The sequence below is a fragment of the Triplophysa dalaica genome, chromosome 14 (assembly GCF_015846415.1).
Source record: "Triplophysa dalaica isolate WHDGS20190420 chromosome 14, ASM1584641v1, whole genome shotgun sequence".
Taxonomy (NCBI): Eukaryota; Metazoa; Chordata; class Actinopteri; order Cypriniformes; family Nemacheilidae; genus Triplophysa; species Triplophysa dalaica.
Window position 1 is genome coordinate 7,004,093 of NC_079555.1, and position 22,452 is coordinate 7,026,544.

A 22,452-nucleotide genomic window follows, 5' to 3' on the forward strand; every position below is an offset into this window, starting at 1 on the left:
AAATTTTATTGGTTCAATTAAACCAACTGTTGGCTTTGTCCATATTATGTTTAATGGTTCAAAACTAAATGCGACCCTGTACAACAAAACGAGTCTGATGGGTACATTTTTCAAAATTTAGATTTTTTAGTGCAATGTTAGGATTTCAAAATGACCATTTAGTAGTTGGTTATCTGTTTAAGCTATCTCTCTCTATTAATAGAAGTTTAATGAAAACCTTGCTTCAAAGGAGAGCACCTGTGGGTACGTTTGTTGGATCTGTGCTAATTACTTTGAAAAGGCTCTACCTTTGGGGCTTCCAGAGCAATTTCTGCAGAAATAATGACTATACCCCAAGCTAAATCTTGGGTCACATGAATTGGCGGGCATTTGTCTTTTAGTTAATGAGGAACTGCCATTGAAATGATCAGTCGTTGCTCGAGGCAAAAGTTGTTCAGATGGAACCCCTGCTCATGATGGGTTATATATAGCAACTAAATGAAGGTCACTATAGGTTGGAATTTTTTGTGATTGAGATGACTATACTGTCTACTTCTAACCATGTCGGTGTATATAATCTTGATATTTTTAAATATTTAAGAATCTTGGTTCATATGTTTTTACTATTAATGCAAATTCAATGAAATAATATAATATTAAATGCAAGTGCAAACTTTTTTAAGTTGCCTGTGTCTCAGATATTTTCAAGGAAGAAAGAGACCACGAAATCCAGGTCTCCATTAAAGTTTCAGAAATGATTGCGACAATATCATTAACTGATATTAACATTTGCCTGAAAATTTGCCTAAATCAGATTTGTTTTCCACATTTATTTTAGTTCCTCACTCTTATAGTATTTTAACAATTTGCTGCTGTCCTTCTGAAACCTCACATCTCATAGATTTTTGCCATGAGTCATTATTATTTACCCTTTATGTTTGTCACTAGGTTTTGCAAGTATCTAACCAATACAAGCTATTAAAAAGTGCTTGTCAACTTTGGCAACACAGTATTTGTTTCATTTAAAAAGTACAGTGTGTTTTCCATGTCCTGGAAAACAGCAAAATTGGACATCCGAAGTTTTGGAAGGATAGCGACAAATTTTTTTTTTTTTATTTCCCCTTAGCTATTTTAGGCAAAACATCTGAGACATCTTGATACATAAACACATCACAACAGAAAAAATGGAATTAATTCAGATGTCAATTCTACAGACTGCAGTCGACCTTGAAACCTGTGTCAAGGATATCATGACAAAGATCTTTGTCATTACATGTTCTCATGATGTTTACAAGCCGTACAAGCTCAAGGCCCTACAGCGACAATTAAAAGTTAATGACCGGTAAAAAGCTCCTGAATATGTTATCAGACTCCTTAAACATGCAAATGAGGTTGCTTCCGGCTCAGGTATAATATAACCCTTGGTACCTCCTGCTGCTTTTACTTAGTTAATATACTTATGGTGGAGATACCACAGGCCAATGAAGGGATGAATCTGACAACAACCAGAACCCAATTTCCAGTGTCTTCACTGAACAACGGAGACCAGCGTAAATTTAGTTTGGGAGGATGTAGCAGTTACGATACAGACAGCATTGTTTCCAACAGCTCTGGGGTCTTTTCTGGATATGACACGTTGGATGCCCCACCGAATTATGACTTCTATACCAATACTGAAGTTTTTGGAAGAGCAAAGAAATCAAGACCTTCTCTCTTTCAGCTTCACTCCAACCCTCAGGTAGGAACAGAAATTTCACTTAAAGGGACAGTTCACCCAAAAATAATAATTCTGTCTTCATTTATTCATCCTCATATGATTCAAAGTCTGCACGACTCTTTCTTGTGCAACACAAAAGAAGATATTTCATGAAATTGTTTCAATGGTGTCCACACAATGGAAGTCAATGGGGGCCAGCATTCTTTAAAATATCTACTTTTGTGTTCTGCAGAAGAAAGTCGTACAGGTTTGCTTCTAAACATATGATTGAATAATTTACTTTTCCCAGTGAACTGTCCCTTTAAGTAGCCGGATTGGTAAATAAATTGAAATGTCAGAAAAACAATAGGTGCAACATCATCATAACGGACTATTGATAAATTTAATTGAGATTTAAGAAATCCACAGGTTATTCTCCTGAGCTTATTGAAGTTTTTTCCCCAGGATGACCCCTCTCCACCTCCGCTATATGAGGAGAACACTGAGAACAAGCCGAGTCCAGAGGAAGATGAACCGGCAGAACCTCCACCTGAACCGGCTCGCTTTGGTTGGGCTCAGGGAGTCCTGGTAAAATAATTGACAAAGTTTGGATACTTTGTGAAGTATACAATGATGTACTGTAGTCTATAGACATGAGCCAAGTACAAAACATCTGTAGGATTTCTGCTACTTTGAATCCATTCTGCTTCAACATTAGGGCTGTGTTCTTTTACTCTCTGTAGATCCGCTGTATGCTTAACATCTGGGGAGTTATTCTGTATCTGAGGCTTCCATGGATCACAGCTCAAGCAGGGATTGGTGCGTCAGTTTTTGTTTTTATCTATTTCGAGACTAACATTTTTGTGTGTTTTTTTACTAGTGTTGTTGTAAAAACCCCTCAGGGTTATACAATCATTTAATGCTGTGATATACTTGTGTGTCTATTTGTTCCTCTTCAAGTAAACATTTTCCGCTTTCTCATCTGTAAGGTTTGACATGGGTTATAATCCTGGTTTCCTCCTGTATAACTGGCATCACTGGACTGTCCACATCAGCTATTGCCACCAATGGCAAAGTTAAAGGAGGTAAAGCTTAGAGTAAATTTGCCTTAAATATGTCCTTCTGTTTAGATATGGAAAAGATAACATATATCTTAAAAGGGAAACTTTTATATTTTGAGAATAACTGGAAACCCTTCATATCCTTTATTTTGAACTTTGGATCTAAGTAACATCTTAAATGTGGTTTAAGGTGATTAGACAATATTAAATTGTTAAATTGAAAGAATCAGATTCTTTCTTACTTGTCTCCTTTACATTACTATACATTTTGTACTTTCCTAATTCTCACGGTTGAACTATATAAATTCTTTGTTTCAACCTGGTTATTTTCTTTTTACATGTTAATTGGATATTGGTTTTCTTCTGTATAAGTTAGTTATTTTATTCTCTTTTCTTTATTTTCTTATTTCTACCTTCAATATGTAAAAGAGATCAGAATATTTCTGTAAACATTTTTGATTTTGTTATGAGTTATCTCAATAAAGATATAATAAAAAAAAAATGTTTACCAGGAAAGAAAAGTTACACATTTATCTTCATCTTTAAGTATTATTGAGAAGGAAACATAAAAGTTAACTTCAAAATGTACAAGAGAAAAATGAAAGATTGTTTGCGTATAATCGTGTATAAGACAAAACAAACATTACACTTAATGTACATTAGTGGTCTGCGGAAAGCTTTGAAAAAATTTGAAACAAATTTTTTGTTTAGGAATATAGGTTGCCACAGATTTTATGTGTGATATAACCTCAGATTGTACCTCTAAATTACTTTAATTTTAACAAAAATACTCAATATGAATGTGCATATGTGTACTCAATATTAATACAATGATAAAGTATATAAAGAAAAATGACTGAAATATGTGGACTGGCTCACATTCTTTCATTTCTTTTCTTCAGGTGGAACATATTTTCTTATCTCTCGTAGCTTGGGCCCAGAGCTTGGTGGCTCAATCGGACTTATATTTGCGTTTGCCAATGCTGTTGCCGTGGCCATGCACACCGTGGGCTTTGCTGAAACAGTCCAGGCTCTCATGCAGGTGGGTTATATAGCCCCGACTATACAGAAATCCTTTAGTTTGCTTTAAAGAGATAGTTCACCCAAAATTGAAAATTCTGTCATCATTTACTCACCTTCGAGTTGTTCAAAATCTCCAAAAATGTCTTTGTTCTGATGAGCACAGTGAATGATATATGGAAGAATGTTTATGACCAGACAGATTTTGCCGCCCCATGACTACCATAGTAGGAAAAAATACAATGTTAATCAAAAGTGCCCCCGAACTGTTTCCTGTCCTACATTCTTCAAAATATCTTCTTTTGTGTTCAACAGAACAAAAAAAAATGATATAGTAATTTCTCATAATATAGGAGTCAATAGGGGGCAAGATCTGTTTGGTAAAAAGCATTCTTCCAAATATCTTTCTCTGTGTTCATCAGAACAAAGAAATGTACACAGATTTGGAACAACTCGAAGGTGAGTAAATGATGACAGAATTTTTTTTTACATCTCTGTAGCCTTACATCCAGAAAAGGATTGGAAGTAAGAAAAATATTTTCTATGATAGAGTTCACTGAAAGTTAACGTTCCTCTAACTTTTCTTTTTTTTCAAATAAGGAGAATGAAGTTAGCATGGTAGACCAGCTGAATGATATCCGCATCATCGGTGTGATTACTGTCACCTGTCTGCTGGCCATCTCAATGGCTGGAATGGAATGGGAATCCAAGGTTTGTCTCTAAAACAGAACAATTTTAGGCAAATTTGACCAATAACATAAACCATACCTTTGAACCTTTATATCAAAGTGACAAACATGAATCCACCTCGGTTTTTGTTTCTTTCTCAGGCCCAGGTCTTGTTCTTCTTGATCATCATGATCTCGTTTGCCAGTTACATAGTAGGTACCATCATCCCATCAACTCCAGAGAAGGAATCCAAAGGATTCTTTAGCTACAAAGGTCAGACTGCAATGTCACCAATTTAATTATAAATACACTCTAGTATTCTCGACACTGTATTATCTTCACAAACGTTTCAATTTGTATCCGATAGCTGATATTTTTGCGACGAACTTTGTGCCCGGATGGCGTGGTCCGGGGGGCAGTTTCTTTGGCATGTTTTCCATCTTCTTCCCCTCAGCTACAGGCATCCTTGCGGGGGCCAACATCTCTGGAGATCTCAGGGCAAGTTTGACTCAGAATCCTCTAATGTTTATTCCAATATGATGTATCATAAACCATATTTATGCGTTATCAAAGCTATAAAATCTTTGCATTGTATACACAAAACCTCCAATAGGAACCCAATGTTGCTATACCCCGTGGTACAATGCTGGCTATTTTTTGGACCACTATTTCCTACCTCATTATCTCAGCTACCATTGGTGAGTGTCATAAACTACATTTCCCAAACCCGTGTTTTATTATCTACTGATTATTTATTGATTTCTAAATTGATGTGCAGTGCATTATAATTATTTATGAGTTGACTTCATTCCACTCTTCCTTAGGCCATTGCGTGTATTATCTATTAACATTTCCATTTGCTTTGCTGTTTAATTGCACTTCAGGTTCCTGTGTAGTGCGAGATGCCTCTGGTTTAAATGAATCCTTCGTTCCGACTGTGCTTCAAGGGGAATGCTCTGGAGTGGCCTGCAACTATAACTGGAACTTCACTGAATGTATCGCCAACAATACCTGTCCTTATGGACTCATTAATAATTACCAGGTGATCAAAATGCTCATTGAATGCTGCTTTGTTAACAACTTGTCATTGGAAAGTTACGGAGCGTGACAGAAACAATTATTTCTCTTAGATATATTATAACCTATTATTTAAACATAAAACAAATAAATCAGTTGTGCATAAGCTCTGTTGCATTACATTGTGGTGCTCACTCATGTGACAACACAGGTTTGAGTTTGGCTCACGTTATTTCCCGTTTCCTATATCTTCTCCCAATCATTTCAAAAGCAATAGAAATAGAAAAACGAATCTAAATGTAATAAATTAAATAAAAAAATGAACAGGAAATTGTTTTTTGATATTTATTTGTGATCTAAATTTTATATGAATAAGAATAGCAACAAAATAAACAGATATCACAGATAGTAGAGAAACAAACAGATAACAACAAAATCACATGCAATCAGATGGTAAACAAAGCATGGCAAATATTAACCAAACAACAAACAAATCGGTTTTACGTTTATGTTCACAGAAACAATATGTTCTTCTGTTTTGTTTTACAGACTATGAGCTTGGTGTCTGCATGTAGTCCTCTCATCACTGCTGGCATTTTTGGAGCCACACTTTCATCAGCCTTGGCTTGCTTGGTGTCCGCCCCCAAAGTTTTCCAGGTATTAGTCCGCTTGCATAATCGTCCGATTATATAGAACAACAATTTTCTTGCATCTCACATCATGTGTGCTTGTTCCCAGTATGTTTGTATATTAGGATGTTGGTAATTAAACATTATGTCCTTTCTTTTTCTTTTTATTTCTATGTCTTGTCTCATTGAAGTGCCTCTGCAAGGACAACCTGTATCCAGGCATTGGATTTTTCGGCAAAAGTTATGGAAAGAATAACGAACCATTGAGAAGCTACCTGCTAGCATATGTCATTGCTGTATGCTTCATTCTTATTGGTAGGCCACCAAACATAAAATCAGCATTAAAAAGCGTATTCAATTTCATTGGAGGAATTTACAGCCAACTGTCCTTCCGTGTGTATTTCAGCTGAGCTGAACACCATTGCTCCCATCATTTCCAACTTTTTCCTCTGCTCTTACGCCCTTATCAACTTTAGTTGCTTCCATGCCTCCATCACTAACTCACCAGGTGAGCCCTTCCATCATCCGTTTTCAAGGGCAAAATGGATCAAGCTAACAGTTTTTAATGCGATATTTACAAATCATCCTTTCTAAATGGATTTTAATGATCTTATTTGCCTTTTGTGAAACACAATAGCATTAAACCATGGCTAAATGTTTTTTCAAACCATGGTAAGCAAGACAATGAGACTGTTTGCAGCCAGTTATACAGCGTTATTAGGACTCATAATGTACAATTCTTTGTGTTGGGGCTATTTGGGAGTCAAGTTTTTAAAACAAATTCACAGTTTCAAAAATGACAATTCTGTCACCATTTACTTGCCCTCTTGTCATTTCAAACCTGTATGACTTTCTTTCCTCAGCAGAAGAATGTTGGTCACCGAATAAACGGTGGTACCCATTGACTTGCATTGGTTTTGTGTCTATACAGTAGAGGTACCGCCGTTGTTACCAACATTACAGACATTGCAGAAGATAGTAAGTTGTACTGGTTTGAAATGACAAGAGAGTGATACTAGATGACAGAATTTGCATTTTTGGGTAAACTCTCCCTTTGACCTCTAAGTGTTCCTCATTGTCCCTGTTTGCGTGCAGGATGGCGTCCAACGTTTCGATTCTACAGCAAGTGGTTGTCTTTGCTAGGAGCAGTGGTTTCTGTGATTATCATGTTTCTGTTAACCTGGTGGGCCGCTCTTATAGCCATTGGCATTGTCATCTTTCTGCTAGGATATGTGCAATATAAGAAGCCCTGTAAGACACACCCTCACACTAACATTAAACATTGATCAGTCCAACCTAAATTACATTTTAAATGACAAAACCATCACTATGTGCGTGACTACATAGCAATGTTGTGTTTATACATTGCAGCTGTCAATTGGGGCTCATCAGTGCAAGCAAGCACATACAAGATGGCGCTATCTCACTGTATAGGTCTTAACCAGGTGGAAGACCATATTAAAAACTACAGGTAAATAACCCCAAGACCACCTCACGGTACACCATTCCTGTATCTTTTTCCCTCCATGCTGTTGTTTGTTTTTCCATTAGGTTTTGCTCAGGAATCTTTTTAATCAGGAATGTGTTTGATCTGCTCTTTCTATCTGCTCCTGCTTGTTCTTTCTTGTCAATTCTCCCTGTGTCCTACTTTTCTTCCATCTGCTCTTTCTCTCAGGCCACAGTGTCTGGTTCTCAGCGGGCCACCCTGCATGAGGCCTTCAATGGTGGATTTCTTCAGCACCCTCACCAAGAACCAGAGTCTGATGATATGTGCGAATGTCATCTTGGTGTGTCCATCAACAGAAACACTTAATAAATTAATCAAATAAAGCAAAATATTGCCATTCGCTACATTTTACAATAAAGCATCATTCAAATCCAGTAAAAAATATTATAAAATCATAGATGTCTCTCTTGACTGTTCCTATTAACAGGGAGGACCCACACCAGATGCGGTGGACTCGGCAAATGGCTCAATTCATATAAACTGGCTTAACAAGCGAGGTATAAAGTCGTTCTACCACTCTATAGTGGCCGATGACCTTCGCTCTGGCGTACAGATGTTACTGCAGGTCACCCATAATGCATTTTCACATTCCACTACATTATAAGCTCAAAACATCAATTATTTCCTTTCAGCATCTGATGATGGTGTACCACATGGTAATGTTGTTTTGCGGCCACTCTATTTCAGAGTACGGGTTTGGGTCGGATGAGACCTAATGTTCTCGTGATGGGATATAAAAGGAACTGGCGTAAAGCTCAACCAAGCAACATTGATAACTATATTGGAATGTTGCAGTATGTATATCCTAGTTTAGTACGCTAAATTTTGTATGCTATGGTTTTTAAAGGCAATTGACTGTTTAAAACTTGTGTTTAGCGATGCATTTGTCTCTCAATACGGTGTGTGTATTCTCCGGATGAAAGATGGTCTTGACATTAGTCGAACGATGCAGGCACATGGTAAGGACTGCTTCAAAACTCACTTCACAATTTATGACGCAACTGACAACAATCTCCCCTAAGATTCTCCTGTTTATCATAGTAAATCTGGGGTTTGAGACATCAACTGAACAAGGAATTGACACGAGAAGCCCCACTGACACTACAACAACATCCACAGTTGAAACATCACGTATGTAAACCGTGTTTTTAAATTAGGGCAGGTTTAACGTGAATCCTCTTTGACAAAACGTTTCTTTTTGCTATCATGTGTATTTCAGTGGACCCTGAAACACTTATGGCCTTGTCCCAGCCTGCCACTGTGTTTCAGTCTACGCAAGGAAAAAAGACCATTGATGTCTACTGGGTTTCTGATGATGGGGGTGAGTTATATTGATATTCACTGGATCTTTATTTGTTGTGCATACATAAGCCATAATAACATAGCATGAGTGTGTTGTCAGGTCTGACTCTTCTGCTGCCTTATCTCCTGACCCGTAAAAAGCGCTGGGCCAGATGCAAAGTGAGGGTGTTTGTGGGAGGTGATGTTCAACAGATTGAGGAACAGAAACAAGAGTATGCATAACTCTAACCGTGATACTGTTTGTTATAGAGACCACATACTAGTTGTTTCTTTTATCAAGAAACAATATTTGTTTATATATAATTATATAAACTATTTAAAATATCTAAAGTGTGAAGCAGAAACAACCTATTTACATTTAATATGTAGTTTTACTATATTTGCAGGTTGTCCTCTCAGAAGCAGCTGCTGTTTTAACATTGTCAAGGCTTTCCAGAAATGACATTAAAATAATGTGTTTGTGTGTGTGTGTCAATTACAGGCTCAAGGGTCTGATCAGCAGGTTTCGTCTGGGTTTCCAGGATATTCAAGTCCTTCCTGACATCAATGGAAAACCACAGTCTGAGAAGTAAAGTGTCTTTTTCTCTCTTTAAATTCCATTCACGATACGTCTTTCTGCTCTGACCTAAGCAACGAATGGCATTTCCAAATATTCTTAAAAATAGTTCTTGGTCTAACATGCATGTGTTTCTTTCTCTTAATTATCGAAACAGCATAAAGAGATTTGAAGATCTTTTAGCTCCTTATAGAGTTAGCACAGTACAAAAGAATCCTCAACCTGCTGATGAGACGACAAAGGATTATCCCTGGATGGTGTCTGACTATGAGGTGGAAAAGTTCAGAGCTAAGGTAAATACAATTTTAGATTTATAAAAGACTGGAGAGCTCATGTTGTAGACCACGCATTTTCTTAAAGCTTTATTAAACATCAAATATTTTGTGTTCTGTGTTTTAAAGTCCCTTCGACAGATCCGTCTGAGTGAAGTTATTCAGGACTACTCAAGAGATGCTGCGTTGATTGTTGTGTGAGTGTTATTTAAACAGGATGTGTTGCCATAACATTATGACGCCACTCTGCATCAATGAACTAAAAGTTTAACTAAGTAAATGTCTGACTTCACCTTTGTTTGGCAGAACCATGCCTGTGGGGAGAAGAGGTGCGTGTCCTAGTGCCCTTTACATGGCCTGGCTAGAGATTGTGTCGCGTGACATTCGACCTCCGGTTCTACTTGTGAGAGGCAATCAGGAAAACGTGCTCACACTGTATTGCCAATAAATGGCATCTTTTTCCTTACAGAACTGTTCACAGACCTGCCTCCATTGGAAATAATTATTTGTAATTGGCTTGTCAAAGTTATGACATTTGTATTCTTTAATGTTGTGTTTAATACTTGTGCTGTTGTTTGCAAGGTTTGTCCATATTGGAAACCTGTTAACTTGCTATTGAAATGTTAAATGTCATATTAGGTAATAGGTTTTGCTGCCTCTGATCTTATGCACTTTCTTCATAAACAAACACAATTCTGTATTCACGCAGTTTCCACTTTACGGCACAGATTAAGTGTAGTTATTAATTTACAAGTCTATCTGTTAATTCAAACGCTAAACAATTGAGTTTAGCAACTTAAATATTACAAAGTATATTTAATAAAGGACTAGTAACGTTACAAACTTCGAGACTGTTGTATTATTATTTATTATTCCACAATTTAAACCCATTAAACACACTTTACTGGACCATAAGCAGTGTTATGACACGATCGTCATCTGATGCAATCACATCACTTCTAGTGACAAACATCTATGAAAACAGTGGTTGCTAGAAGGGATACAGCTATACCGGAAGTGGTGCACAATCTCGCTATATAATTACACTAAATTGCATAAGCTAACGCCTACACCGACCCAACACTCAACCTAACCATATAATAATAATTAAAATATAAATAAACTGTTTTCAGCGTGACAAACATTATGTGGTATTGAAGTGCGAGTGTCCAGTTTCCCTTCTAGTCAAAATCCTGTGAAAAACTTTCCGACGACTCGGTCCATCTGCGCATGCGCAGCGCGTGGGGCTTCACGACTGGCTCTACGTCTGAACACAAGCGAGCCGCAGCCAATCATATCCGGACACAGTGTGTTTGGAAACAACACGCAAATACTTCCATCTAATGAGGGCACGGAACTTCTTGAACCAGGATCCTCGTTTACACTGAGCTACCAAGAGTAGTGCTTTTACAACAGATCAAGTCACCGAGTGTTTTGTAAATTGGCTTCCCGCAGTTTTAGTATATTTCTGCTTGCTTGGTCAAGAAAGGAAACATGGAAAACCCGGAAGTCTCGGACGGAGAGACGATCTCTATGATCATTAAAACGCCCAACCAGTTTCACGGCGATCAAGTGATCGAGGGTGTGCGCATGGACTGGACCGTGAAGGACCTCAAATGTCATCTTTCTAAGGTTTATCCCAGCAATCCGGTAGGTTTGGGTTGTGTATTTAACCTATAGTGGTTAGCGTCTACCAAGCGGTCAGCATTCCTCGACACAGCGCGACAAATTAAACTTAACAGCTGTCACAAACACTATAAAAGGTCTAGAGACGCATGTTTGTTTTTCTCCCTGTGTACTTTCAATATCTTTTGAAGATTCAATTGGTATTTTTTATTAAATAAATTTAGAAATATGTCATTGTAACGGTACACACCACCTACTATTCGATGCATTTGCAGGTGTCAATAGAGTATTTGCGGAAACATAGCCGCCCTTTGCAATCCCTCCTGATGGAACACAATACAAATTCTTGGTATTTCTATTAAAAAACACCTTTCAAATATAAACTTTTACCAGCAAACCATTTTGTGTGTTTAGTGGTCATTTAATGGTGTTCTGTTTATTCCCATGTGTCAGATAACATCCCACCCGAGAACCCAAAACATAACCAGTAGTTTCCAATATTTGAGAATAATTCCCATTTTAACCATTAAATCTATAACAAATCTATGTTTAAAATAAATAAAGGTTGTTTGAGAAGCAAATGCATATTTATCTTCCAGCAATGTTTATGACAGCTCACAAACATAAATAACATGATTTTTTTACCCAAACAGGCTGAGAAAGATCAAAGGCTCATTTACTCCGGGAAGCTGCTTTCAGACGGCTTGCAGATAATAGATGTTTTCTCTAAGGTGAGTTTGTGCATATAAACCGATGTTTAGTTCTGGTTTCACAAGTGACTTCGAAACCATCTATTGCTTTATGTCTTTATGTCACTGGCTGTGTTGTTATGCTCTCCTTATATTAGAAGAAAAGAATGCCTGGAATGGACAAATTCTCATTGTGTATGTTAAAGAAAATATAACAAAGGGTGGTATATAGTTAAACACCAGGGAGAAGGTAGAACAGGTGGATCCACAGAACAATTGTTCTGTATCTTCAGCCTGATCCTCTTATCATGTGCTATAGTCAGTCAGATTTCAAAGCCGCTCAGACTAAAGAGTTCTACCGCTCCCTCGAACGAGATGTGTCATCTTTGAAACACATTTGTACAGTGATAAAACAATATGACAGTCACATGGTTTAAGCATGATCTTTTGCACAAAATAATAATTCCCATTGGGACGATTTTTTTCCACCTCAAACTAAAACACCATTTCTGATGCTTCTTTAAAAAGTTAAAGGGTTGGCATATCTACTAGGCTTCAACACTTTGGCTTACAAGTATATCCCATATAAAATGCTTTGTTATCCAGATGCCAAATGTTTTAACCAAAAAGACAGTCTAAACTTTGTTTCTCTCCTGTACACAGGTACCATCAGATACCAAACCCACTCTTCACCTGGTGTGTGCTTTTAGACCCCAGTCTGCTGCACAGCTTGGCGCAAGGCCCAAAGTAATTGTCCAACATTTGTTCCCTTTTACTTTAATCTAACAGATATTATGGGTTCCCTTTATTTGGTTCACATCCTAATTTGAGCTAATTTCAAGGCCGTTTATTTGATAAGTTCCTAGTATGTTTAGTGTTAGTGAAACAGCCTGCTGTTTCTCAGGGGAAGGCATCGCTGTTTCAGTTGGGTGGAGATACCACACACAGCTGCTTTCTTCCTCTTCCTGTAGCAATGTGCAAAGGAGGTTCAGATGAGCGTTTGTAATGTACTCTCAAGCACCTGTTCTGGTCTTCCTGTTTAGAAATCTAATTTTTTTCTCATCTGTGGTCCAGGTAACACCGCAGGAAACCACAGAATCTGTTTCCCCAAGTTCACCTGTAACCTCCGTACCCTCTACAGATGGCCTTAGACAGCGAGGTCACGCGGTCTCGCCCGCATCCGCTGGGATAAACGCAGGGATGTCTATGTGAGTGCTTTTGAGTTAAGATTTGATGTTGTCAAAGGTGTTTTAGTAGTACTGTTTGATATTTTGTATGAGAATGAATTCAGTTTGGTTATTTATTTGCAGGCCTTTCACAGCAGCGATGAACCATCCCACTTTTCCCACCTACTCCCTCTACAGTCCACAACAGCTTCTTTGGCTACAGCAGATGTATGCTCGCCAGTACTACATGCAATAGTAAGTGATTGATGTTTTAATGCTTCCTACAGCTTACATAACATCCCATTAATTTAACCAGAACAGTCAAAAACTTTTTTTGTCTTTCAGCCACGCTGCCATGGCAGCCGCCACAGAAGCTCCAATGGCCGCCGCTGCTTCCTCACTTCCTGTCGCCCCTCATCAAGCCGCAGTACCTGGAGCTTTAGCCAATCAGGGCCCCATCAACGACTTGCCACCCATTAACCCAGAAGGTGCCAATCAGAATCTTCGTATGAATGCTCAGGGTGGACCCGTAATGGAGGATGAGGAGGACATGAACCGCGATTGGCTGGATTGGGTGTACACGGCGTCCCGATTGGGTGTTTTCTTGAGCATTGTATATTTCTACTCCAGTGTGAGCCGCTTTGTCCTGGTCATGAGCAGCCTGCTGATTATGTATCTGTAAGTTTTGAATACCTTAGTTAGTTAGTTTGTCGAGAGTTATTGCTTTGGTATGTGTTTGCCTACATTATTCATTGACATTTGTTGACTTAAATTCTGGATTCGTTGACAGACAAACAAGGAGTAAAATTGGTTTTTATTATCATTTATTGTGTGTGCCTGATAGAATCTGTAAGCACATTAACGCCCTCAGTTACATAATTTCGGACTTTGAGCCAGCGTCTGTTATGTTAACAAACTCCTACATGCGCACATTGCTGAGCAATGAAAGGAATGAATCTGGTTTATACAAAGCAAAAATTTGCAGGACGCAGGGTTCTCTCCGGTCAAACAAAAATTCTGTCTGTATACGATTGTGTTTGCGGTAAGCTGTGCGTTATGACTGGGACTTAGTTTTAGTTTAAAAGGATGAGTTTCGGATGCAGTTATGAGTTCTGATACTCTATCTCTCTATATGTGGTGGTTTCTCTGCTCTGAATAATGCGTGGTACTCCAGGCAGGCAGCTTAAGGGGACAGTTTACCCTAAAAATAAAAATTCCGTAATTATTTACTTGCCCTCAAATCGTTACAAGTCTGCATACATTTCTTGTTCTGACCAACACAGTGTATTTAGAGGAATGCTTGTAACCAAACAGTTCTTTCCCACCAGTTATCACCACAGTTGGAAAAATTACAATGGTAGTCAAAAGTGCACCAGAAATGTTTATCAAACATCTTTTTTTATTTCAACATAACAAAAACATTTATATGTTAGTCAATGTTGGTCAAGACCTGTTTGCTTCCAAACATTCTTCCAAATATCTTTCTCTGTGTTCATCAGAACAAATAAATGGTCAGAGATCCGAAACTTGAAGGTGAAAAAATGATGATAGAATTTTCATTTTTTGGTGACGTGTTCCTTTAATCTGGGGGCGTTCGTTAGGAATGTGATGTTTTCTGCTTGTCTGTAAAAGCATGTTTTGGTGCTATGCTTACTTTTTAACTGCTCTTTACTCCCTTTTTTCCCTCCAGACACACAGCAGGCTGGTTTCCTTTCAGACGAAGACCCCAAGCAAGACCTCATAACCCGCCAGCACCAGAGGTCATTCAAGACCAACAGAACCAGAATGAGGACAGACATCCAGAACCAGTGTGTAACAGTTTGATTCATTTGAGCAGCTCTTGGCTTTAGATATCGAAAAGAAAATGAGTAAATGTTCTAGGTTCTAATGTCTTGGCACGTGTAAGTAAACATATGTGCTTACTTTCTCCTTTCTTCATTTCGTCTGTAAGGTGGAGCCCCCTGCTGGAGTGGAGGATGCAAATCCAGCTCCAGAAGAAGCGGTTCAACCCTCCATGACAGCAGTTCCTGTTCCCACAGTACAACCACCTATTCTCTGGACTGCCTGGGTCTTTTTTAAAGCTTTCTTTGCTTCTCTGATACCAGAAGTTCCACAAGGTGTGGCAAACTGATAACATTCTAGCATCAAAGGACTATAATAACAGACTCTACAGCCCATGGCCTGACCATTTGAACTGAACATTATTACTGAAGACTATATGTCCTAGATTGATTTTGCTCTGTGGAAAGAGAGCACTGTCCTTTTTTTTCAAATGGTTGGACTTTCTGTATAAAGAACTTTTAAGACATGGCAGTGTAATTATAACTCGACTGTTTTTGAAAGCACTTTAGATCTTCATTAAGTGAAATCAATGGTATCAGTTTCTTGGTCTGATCCTCTTCGGTTAGGCTTCTGTCACCAAGGCTTCATTTTCATGGAGTGCTTTATGTTAAGTGATCTGAGGATTAAACTCTTGAATCTTATTAAGGTCCGAGTATAATGGACAATGACGGCTATACATTTACGGAGGCTGTTTGGAACAATGCATTTGGGTCACTTTGAAGATCTTGGAAATTATGGCTAGTTTTTTATTTGAATTGTAAAGTTAGCAATGATAACGCTCATGAAGAAGGTTCGGTTTGTATAAGTATTATAAGCAGGAGAATTTGCAACTCGGCGCACAGAAGATTTGGTTGTTGAACTTAGTTTGAAAATCAACTCAAGGCAAACCTTACTTTAAATATTCTAACATAAACATAAGAAACTACACTTTGCTGTCAAAAGTAAAAGACGGAAACTAAAAAATAACTCCCTCTGAGGTACAAAAAACAATTTTAAACCTGTTGTAGCAAATTTCATTTCATGTGTAATAATGCTTTGTAATTAGCATTAAAAAAATAAACATATTTGTATAAAGAAAATTAAAGGAACTCTTTTGTTTGTGTGTGCCTTTGAATGATATGTATTATGAATAATGTAATGTAATGTAAGTTGCACTATGTTTAGGGGATTGGTAGCATGTTGTTTTCTATTAGTCTTGTTTTATATCATTTTAACCTTTTCGACTTTACACAGGGGCTCCTTGCTCACCAGCTGGTAAACATCAGAACTTGTTTGTATGCTTCTCTTTGCTTAAGTCACTTCCTGTACTCTGCTGATAACGTCCAGATGGGTTTTTATTGTTCTATCGGCATAGCGAATCCTTTCCTGAGTTAAGTAACAGTAACCGTGAGGTTACTACAGGGTATTCTGTCCACTCTTCACTTCACAACTCATCCCAACCCAATGTCCCCTGCATGGACTTTAACCTAACCTGGTTCACTACCTGGTCCCCTCTTCCTAGGACCCTATCTGTTATTTGTTTTGTACACAAGAATGTCCAGAATGTTCTGTTTACTGGCCTCTTGAATAACACGCGCTAGTTGTCCCCAGGGAATTTGCATGTTCTCTTCCATTCTTCAACAGATGAACATGTAATGTCAAATGTGGCAGACCCTGACCACCCCCTCTCCCTCCAGGGCTCAATCCGTCCCTCCTCCTCAAATACCGGTTCAATGAAAACAGAGGTCTTAAGAGCCTTTTTATCAGTTACGGCTCAAACCCAGTCGCTCATCTGTATTCATTCAGATTGTGTTGAGATGGAGAAAAGTGTAAAACTGCTTCTGGTTCTCGGTCTGGTGAGAATAAGCCATTCCTGTTTGGATTCTCCTGAGGCTTATAAATTTACAGGAGCTGTGTGCCGGCTTACCTACCCTGCTGCTGTAGTCTGTAAGTACAACAGTCTATGCTCTCTGTGTTTCTGTACGGTATTTGTTAATGGAAAGATGCTGTTTTTATTGCATAAAAATAAAGTGCAAATGGTAATGGTCACAAACAAGGCTTAGAGTTTAAGCCAAGTGCTAGCTTTCAAATATTATTGAAAGTCTATTTTATGCCGGACAACTAAAAAGGAAATATTTTAAAAAAAGCAGCTGTAAAAAAATAAATCTTAAGGATTTAAGATTTCAATAGTGATTCACAAATCACCATTTAGTATAGTAAAGTTATTCTTTGCTTTTTATAAACAATTCCTGCCGTCAAAAAGCGAGATTTTGTTTTAAAACCGACACGACCTCTCGCTTGTTTCCATTGCCCCCGTTTTGCAAACAAAGTTGGAGAATGGTTGTAACTTCAGGTACTTATACACTAGTGCCACTTGGGGGACAAGAATTAATACAGTACTTCCCAAAACTGTGCACTTGTGCTCCCCCGGTGGACAAGTTAATTAAAAATTAATACAATTTATTAATTTATTAATTAAAAATTAATAAAAATACATAGTTTTGAAATAAGATAAAAACGTGAAATGACTAGCCTATGTAGCTTCTAAAACAGCTTTTGATGTCAATTGTAAATGTGTAGGCTATTAGTAGTAGAATATATTTATTACTCCCTTTTCTTCACCAGAATATAATGGCACATTTTGTGGCAGCCCAAATAAATACTGTAGTAAACTATTACATTTTAGTATAGTGTAGAAAGTTAAAGTATACAAAATTTCTGTCAACTATATTAAATTTCAGTAACGTTGTATACTTTTATATTCACTAGCCGAGGTTTATAAATACCATGGTATCCAGAAATGCTACTAGTTGTAGTAAATACTTAATATAAAATATTTTTTTTCATGTGGGAGTGCACATTATGAGCCCTTACACACAAAACTCTGATACAAGCTGTATGTATTTTTATGCATACTATTATTTTTACTAGAAAAAAGTAGAAAAGGGCCCTAAAGGTTTAATGTTTTTTGCCCCCCAAAACCCCCCCGAAGCTCTTAAATAATGTTTTATTGTTTCTTTATTTTATTAAATGCTTTTGAATAGTTGACATTCCCGCAGGAAGCTAAATCCAGTGACTGTCCTTCAGCTAAAATAATTTTTCAAAATGATTTTTCAATACTCGAGAAATCTAAGGATAACTAGAAAATGTAAACATCTTCCTTGATTCCTCAGTGAATGAGAAAACTACAAAAGTGATAGAGGCTGCGTTTCAGCATGCCAAATATCCCAGCATAGAGGGAGTGAAGTCAATGAGCTTCATGGGTGAGGTGCAATACGGATTTCACAAGTAAGTGAAGTGATGTGACCACTGCATCCCTGTAAGGGTTACATTCTGTATCTTATGACACTCTTTTCCACACGTCAAGTTTAGAGATCCATAACCTTTCAATCGGCAAGAGTGAGTTTGAGCTGAAAGAGAATGAAGGAATAAGGCTCTCTATTTCAAATGTGTCTGCTGTATTCAAGGGGACCATCAACTATGGATATGGCAGCTGGCTGTGAGTATTTAGAATTATTCCCACTCATGATTAGGCTTCTAGAATATTACAGCCAAAGGTTAATGTTCCTGTATGTGGTACGACCTGCTATAATGCACATATATTTTTTTTCAAGCAACAATTAACATTATTACAGATTTGTTTTTACAAATCCAAAACTTTTCTCCTTTTAACAATTGTAAAATCAAAGTTTGCATCATTGTAACAATACCATTTTTTTATCTTATACAGACTAAGCTTGAGACAGTCTGTTGATTTTGAAATCGAGTCTCATATTGACCTGGGCATCAATCCAAAACTATGTGAGTGACATTTTGTTTGTTGGTGTTCAGTTCTGTTCAACTTAACTGACTTGTTCCCCGTCATTCCTGTTCTGTAAGTGTGTTTAAAGGGATAGTTCATCCAAAAAAATCATTTACTCACCTTTCAGTTATTCCAACATCTGTCTTCCAAACAGTTATTTGACCCCATTTACTACCATAGTTGGAAAAATTAATTTACTTTTGTTTTTGTTGTAAAGATCATTTGACGAAAGTAGGAAAGCAAACAGTTCTAGGGCACTTCTGACTACCATTCTGACTTTCTTTCTATGGAAGTCAATTAGTCCAAGAACTGTTTGGTTACAAGCATTCGTTCAAATATCTTTCTCCGTGTTCAACTTAACAAAGACATTTATACAGATTTTGAACCACTAGAGAATGCCAGAGCAAACTCTATAATCTCTTTAACTGACTTTAACTTCCTAGTCATTCCTGTTTTGTAAATGTGTTTAAGGAAGTATTTATATTAAAGAGAGTATCATTGCTTTGGTTATGGGTTACTACAGAATTATTACAAAAGACTCACGTTGTGGAACATGAAATATACAAAATGATGACCAATTATTTACATACACTCTTAAGAAAACATTTTTTGTTTAGTTATTTTGTTTAAGCAAAAGAAGGAATGAATAAACATTCAAATTTTGTATGCATTGCATACTTTTTATGTTCAGAGAGACACAAATAAATAGGACCTCCAAAATAGTAACATTTAAAATTCACTTTAAAGTTTAAAGTCACAACTGCACACGACGTCCATCTAATGTAATTTTGATTTTATCCAAAATTTTAGACATAAATGTGGAACATGGAAATGCATGACAGGTATGAGGCTTTTCTAGTTATTGTCTGAATAGGAAGGTGTGTGTGTCTTTGTGTGTTAGACTGTGGAAAGGGCAAAGTGGCTGCAGACACCTCAGACTGTTACCTCACCTTTCACAAACTGAAGCTGCTCTTACAGGGAGATCGAGAGTAAGTTCAGCATTTCTTGTTGCAAACTTTCACAACGTGATCAGAGCAGTTTAATGTTTTGTCATCTGATGTATGCATCTTTAATCTGGACATTGCACATTTACAATGATGGCATTTTCTTTTGACTGTGTACAGGCCCGGCTGGCTAAAAAAGATATTCACAGATATTGTGACTTTCACTGTGAAGTTAGTTGTGAAGTCACAGGTGAGTAGGTTTTGTGTGGTATACTATATTCTGCAGCATTACGTTACTGCAGCTAACTGTGATTTACTTAACCTGAGTTTCTTGTCTCATCAACAGATCTGTAAAGAAATAAACAATGTGGCCAACATACTAGCAGACTTCATTCAAGAGCAAGCAGGTGTCATAAACTGCAATATTCCTTGATATAACACCTTATCTGGAAATATAATGTAGTTGTTTTATGTAGCAACTGAATATTTATTGATGTGACATTCTTCTTTGCCTATACAGAGCAATTTCTGAGTGATGGGAATATTGGTGTGGACATCTCTGTGACCTCTCACCCCATCATCAAGTCAAATTATATAGAATCATATCATAAGGTCTGATCATGTGATATCAGGGGTCAGACAAGCACTTTACTTCTATTGTTAATCCTAAACGTTCTATTGTTCTCTCTATCATAACCAGGGTCTGGTGACATACAAAAATGAAACATCGTTCTTTAATACGTCAGTGTTCAACCCCTCGCAACTGTCTGAGAACCGTATGATCTACTTCTGGTTCTCCGATAGGCTTCTAGACCCACTTATGGGTGCTGTGCATCTCGACGGCCGTTTTGTTCGCAACATCTCAGGAACAGAACTCACGGTATGACATAATGCTTTATGCTATAAATAAGCTGTCAAAAATGAACAGCAGGAGCCTGATGTGTGGGATAAACATTAATTCACATTACGATTTCTATAATGTTCTATCATGTTTGGGAGTTGGAAGATGGAGAACTGCATGATGGCATTGAATGAGCAAACGCTCAAATTACATGATATGCAAATGTTAAAACGAAAGTATTTTGAGACGTATTCTTTTGTCTTTTACAGGATTTGTTTCAGACTGAGATATCCTCAGCCAGGCCCGAATTGTTAAACAAGGTATTGAGATGCATAATGCGGATAAGAATATTCATCGATATAATTCACACTTCAGAGATTGCACTTGTGGTCGCAGCTATAGAGACATGCAAATAAGGGTTTGCAGAATGAGGTCATTTCAAATGAAGGATGCATCTGTCTGATTCACTTTTGACATTCTGATAGTGGCTGTCCTCCGAGGGCCCGATGTTAAAGGCAAAGAGCGTTTCAGTGCCTCACATGTGGACCACTACACAGGGGACATTTGTCAGAGCTGTAGCTGGAGTGGAAATTTCCCTGGCCCATCAGCACAAACCGACACTTTATTTTGAGACAGTAAGCCAAGGACACCACAAGAGCCGTGCCCTTTAAGCTTTGTAAGCATAAGACATGCATATATGTAAAGAACATGCTTTCACTAGTTTGTGTGCTTCCAGAATGTAACGGTTGTTGTGAGAGCCTCATATGCAGAGAAGAAACTTATTCTGAAAGCCACCGCAGAGCTGTGAGTTGTGGTTTCTTGCCGTGTCAATGTTGGTCAAGACGCATCGGAAATATATTGTGGAGTCACAAACATATATAAAAAGTCTTTCTTTTTGTGCCCTTATTAGCATTACTATAACAGAAGTTTCAACATCAGGACCTATTGTGGTGAGAATAAAATAAATGTTTTGCTATAATTTGTTTAGGTTTTATTCTATACTCATCTATTTACATACCCTCTATTGTTGTCCTCAAAGATGAATGAGAGCTTAAAGACTTACCTACAGGAGGCTGTGGAAAAGATGGGCATCCCCAAGGTCCTATCATGTACGTCTGGTCACCATCGAATAAGTAAATGCATGTCCCGCTTTTATAAAAACATGATAAATGTTTTCTCATCTCAGACCTTGAGGCAGAATTACTCGCTTTAATGGATGAACAAGGACTTAACCTTTTTGACATCATCAACCCTGAAGTTATACCCCAGGATGTGAATATATTGTTTTGACAGATATGTTTGAGATGCATGTAATAGAATGCTCTGAAATTATTGTCAAATCCTGTTATATTGTTGTCATATTTCTTTATTCTGCATATACAGGAGTATGTGATGGTGCAGCTGGATTTTGGTTTTCCTCATCACTTACTGGTGGAGTTCCTCAAGAGAACACTGGATTGATGGTCTTACATTCTTTCAGTTTCATTATCACACTGTCTCACACTCACAAACGTACATTTGTTTTTGTCTTATTCTTAGTGGGGAGTTACCACTGACTTCCTTTGTTTTCACACTGAGCTGAGCTCATCGTTATGTTTTACATTGACTGTTTTAAGATATGCCAGTTTGACAATATTGCTTGTACGTAAAGAAGCTTAATGTTTAGTTTTGTTATGTTTTTTTCAGACTTTTGTAAATAGAAATGTAAGTAGACTTCCTTTAGTTATATGATAAACTCCCTAATCAAATGTAGAGGTTGTCATACCCTTATTAAACATTCCATTCATTCAAGTCATTCAAATTATGTGTAGCAGGTTTGTCCGGTCATACTTGTACTTCTCTCTCTGGAAACTGA

The 22,452-nt window shown here is 37.5% G+C and overlaps 3 protein-coding genes across 5 annotated transcripts; all 3 read left to right on the forward strand.

The window, feature by feature from the left end:
- The first annotated feature begins 1,417 nt into the window (after nt 1-1,417).
- slc12a3 (solute carrier family 12 member 3) lies at nt 1,418-10,551 on the forward strand. The gene is made up of 26 exons (XM_056766411.1): nt 1,418-1,717; nt 2,141-2,263; nt 2,419-2,494; nt 2,665-2,760; nt 3,639-3,778; nt 4,357-4,467; nt 4,587-4,698; nt 4,793-4,923; nt 5,039-5,123; nt 5,310-5,467; nt 5,992-6,099; nt 6,263-6,386; nt 6,478-6,579; nt 7,167-7,322; nt 7,443-7,542; nt 7,747-7,858; nt 8,006-8,143; nt 8,266-8,372; nt 8,455-8,537; nt 8,620-8,709; nt 8,798-8,899; nt 8,981-9,092; nt 9,362-9,448; nt 9,594-9,729; nt 9,838-9,905; nt 10,015-10,551. Exons 1-26 carry the CDS (start codon nt 1,439-1,441, stop codon nt 10,154-10,156), a joined length of 3,078 nt encoding a protein of 1,025 aa, XP_056622389.1. The 5' UTR covers nt 1,418-1,438; the 3' UTR covers nt 10,157-10,551.
- Nucleotides 10,552-11,008: 457 nt separating this feature from the next.
- herpud1 (homocysteine-inducible, endoplasmic reticulum stress-inducible, ubiquitin-like domain member 1) lies at nt 11,009-16,115 on the forward strand. Its single transcript, XM_056766937.1, has 8 exons — nt 11,009-11,358; nt 11,988-12,065; nt 12,687-12,770; nt 13,098-13,231; nt 13,334-13,444; nt 13,535-13,867; nt 14,880-14,997; nt 15,141-16,115. The coding sequence occupies exons 1-8, from the start codon at nt 11,203-11,205 to the stop codon at nt 15,318-15,320; spliced, it is 1,194 nt and encodes a 397-aa protein (XP_056622915.1). The 5' UTR covers nt 11,009-11,202; the 3' UTR covers nt 15,321-16,115.
- A 536-nt stretch (nt 16,116-16,651) lies between these two features.
- cetp (cholesteryl ester transfer protein, plasma) lies at nt 16,652-22,388 on the forward strand. 3 transcript variants are annotated; one of them, XM_056765797.1, is made up of 16 exons: nt 16,654-16,957; nt 18,184-18,298; nt 18,378-18,509; nt 18,741-18,811; nt 19,714-19,801; nt 19,937-20,006; nt 20,103-20,163; nt 20,277-20,368; nt 20,457-20,636; nt 20,867-20,917; nt 21,083-21,232; nt 21,334-21,401; nt 21,508-21,547; nt 21,637-21,706; nt 21,784-21,869; nt 21,981-22,388. In XM_056765797.1, the coding sequence occupies exons 1-16, from the start codon at nt 16,666-16,668 to the stop codon at nt 22,056-22,058; spliced, it is 1,644 nt and encodes a 547-aa protein (XP_056621775.1). In that variant the 5' UTR covers nt 16,654-16,665; the 3' UTR covers nt 22,059-22,388. The 3 variants fall into 3 exon arrangements, with proteins under 3 accessions (XP_056621774.1, XP_056621776.1, XP_056621775.1); XM_056765796.1 differs by lacking the exon at nt 21,784-21,869 and having other exon boundaries at nt 16,652-16,957; nt 21,637-21,730; XM_056765798.1 differs by lacking the exon at nt 21,784-21,869 and having other exon boundaries at nt 16,653-16,957; nt 21,981-22,120.
- The last annotated feature ends 64 nt before the right edge of the window (nt 22,389-22,452 follow it).

Bases quoted from the DNA above. Each gene is read 5' to 3' on its own strand.
- slc12a3 (XM_056766411.1), top strand. From the start codon at position 1,439: ATGGTGGAGATACCACAGGCCAATGAAGGGATGAATCTGACAACAACC. The intron at 8,144-8,265 runs GTCACCCATAAT...ACTCTATTTCAG, and splicing joins GCGTACAGATGTTACTGCAG to AGTACGGGTTTGGGTCGGAT. The intron at 8,900-8,980 runs GTGAGTTATATT...GTGTGTTGTCAG, and splicing joins CTGGGTTTCTGATGATGGGG to GTCTGACTCTTCTGCTGCCT.
- herpud1 (XM_056766937.1), top strand. From the start codon at position 11,203: ATGGAAAACCCGGAAGTCTCGGACGGAGAGACGATCTCTATGATCATT. The intron at 11,359-11,987 runs GTAGGTTTGGGT...TTACCCAAACAG, and splicing joins AGGTTTATCCCAGCAATCCG to GCTGAGAAAGATCAAAGGCT. The intron at 13,445-13,534 runs GTAAGTGATTGA...TTTGTCTTTCAG, and splicing joins CGCCAGTACTACATGCAATA to CCACGCTGCCATGGCAGCCG.
- cetp (XM_056765796.1), top strand. From the start codon at position 16,666: ATGTCAAATGTGGCAGACCCTGACCACCCCCTCTCCCTCCAGGGCTCA. The intron at 18,812-19,713 runs GTGAGTGACATT...TTTGTGTGTTAG, and splicing joins GGGCATCAATCCAAAACTAT to ACTGTGGAAAGGGCAAAGTG. The intron at 21,548-21,636 runs GTGAGAATAAAA...TTGTCCTCAAAG, and splicing joins CAACATCAGGACCTATTGTG to ATGAATGAGAGCTTAAAGAC.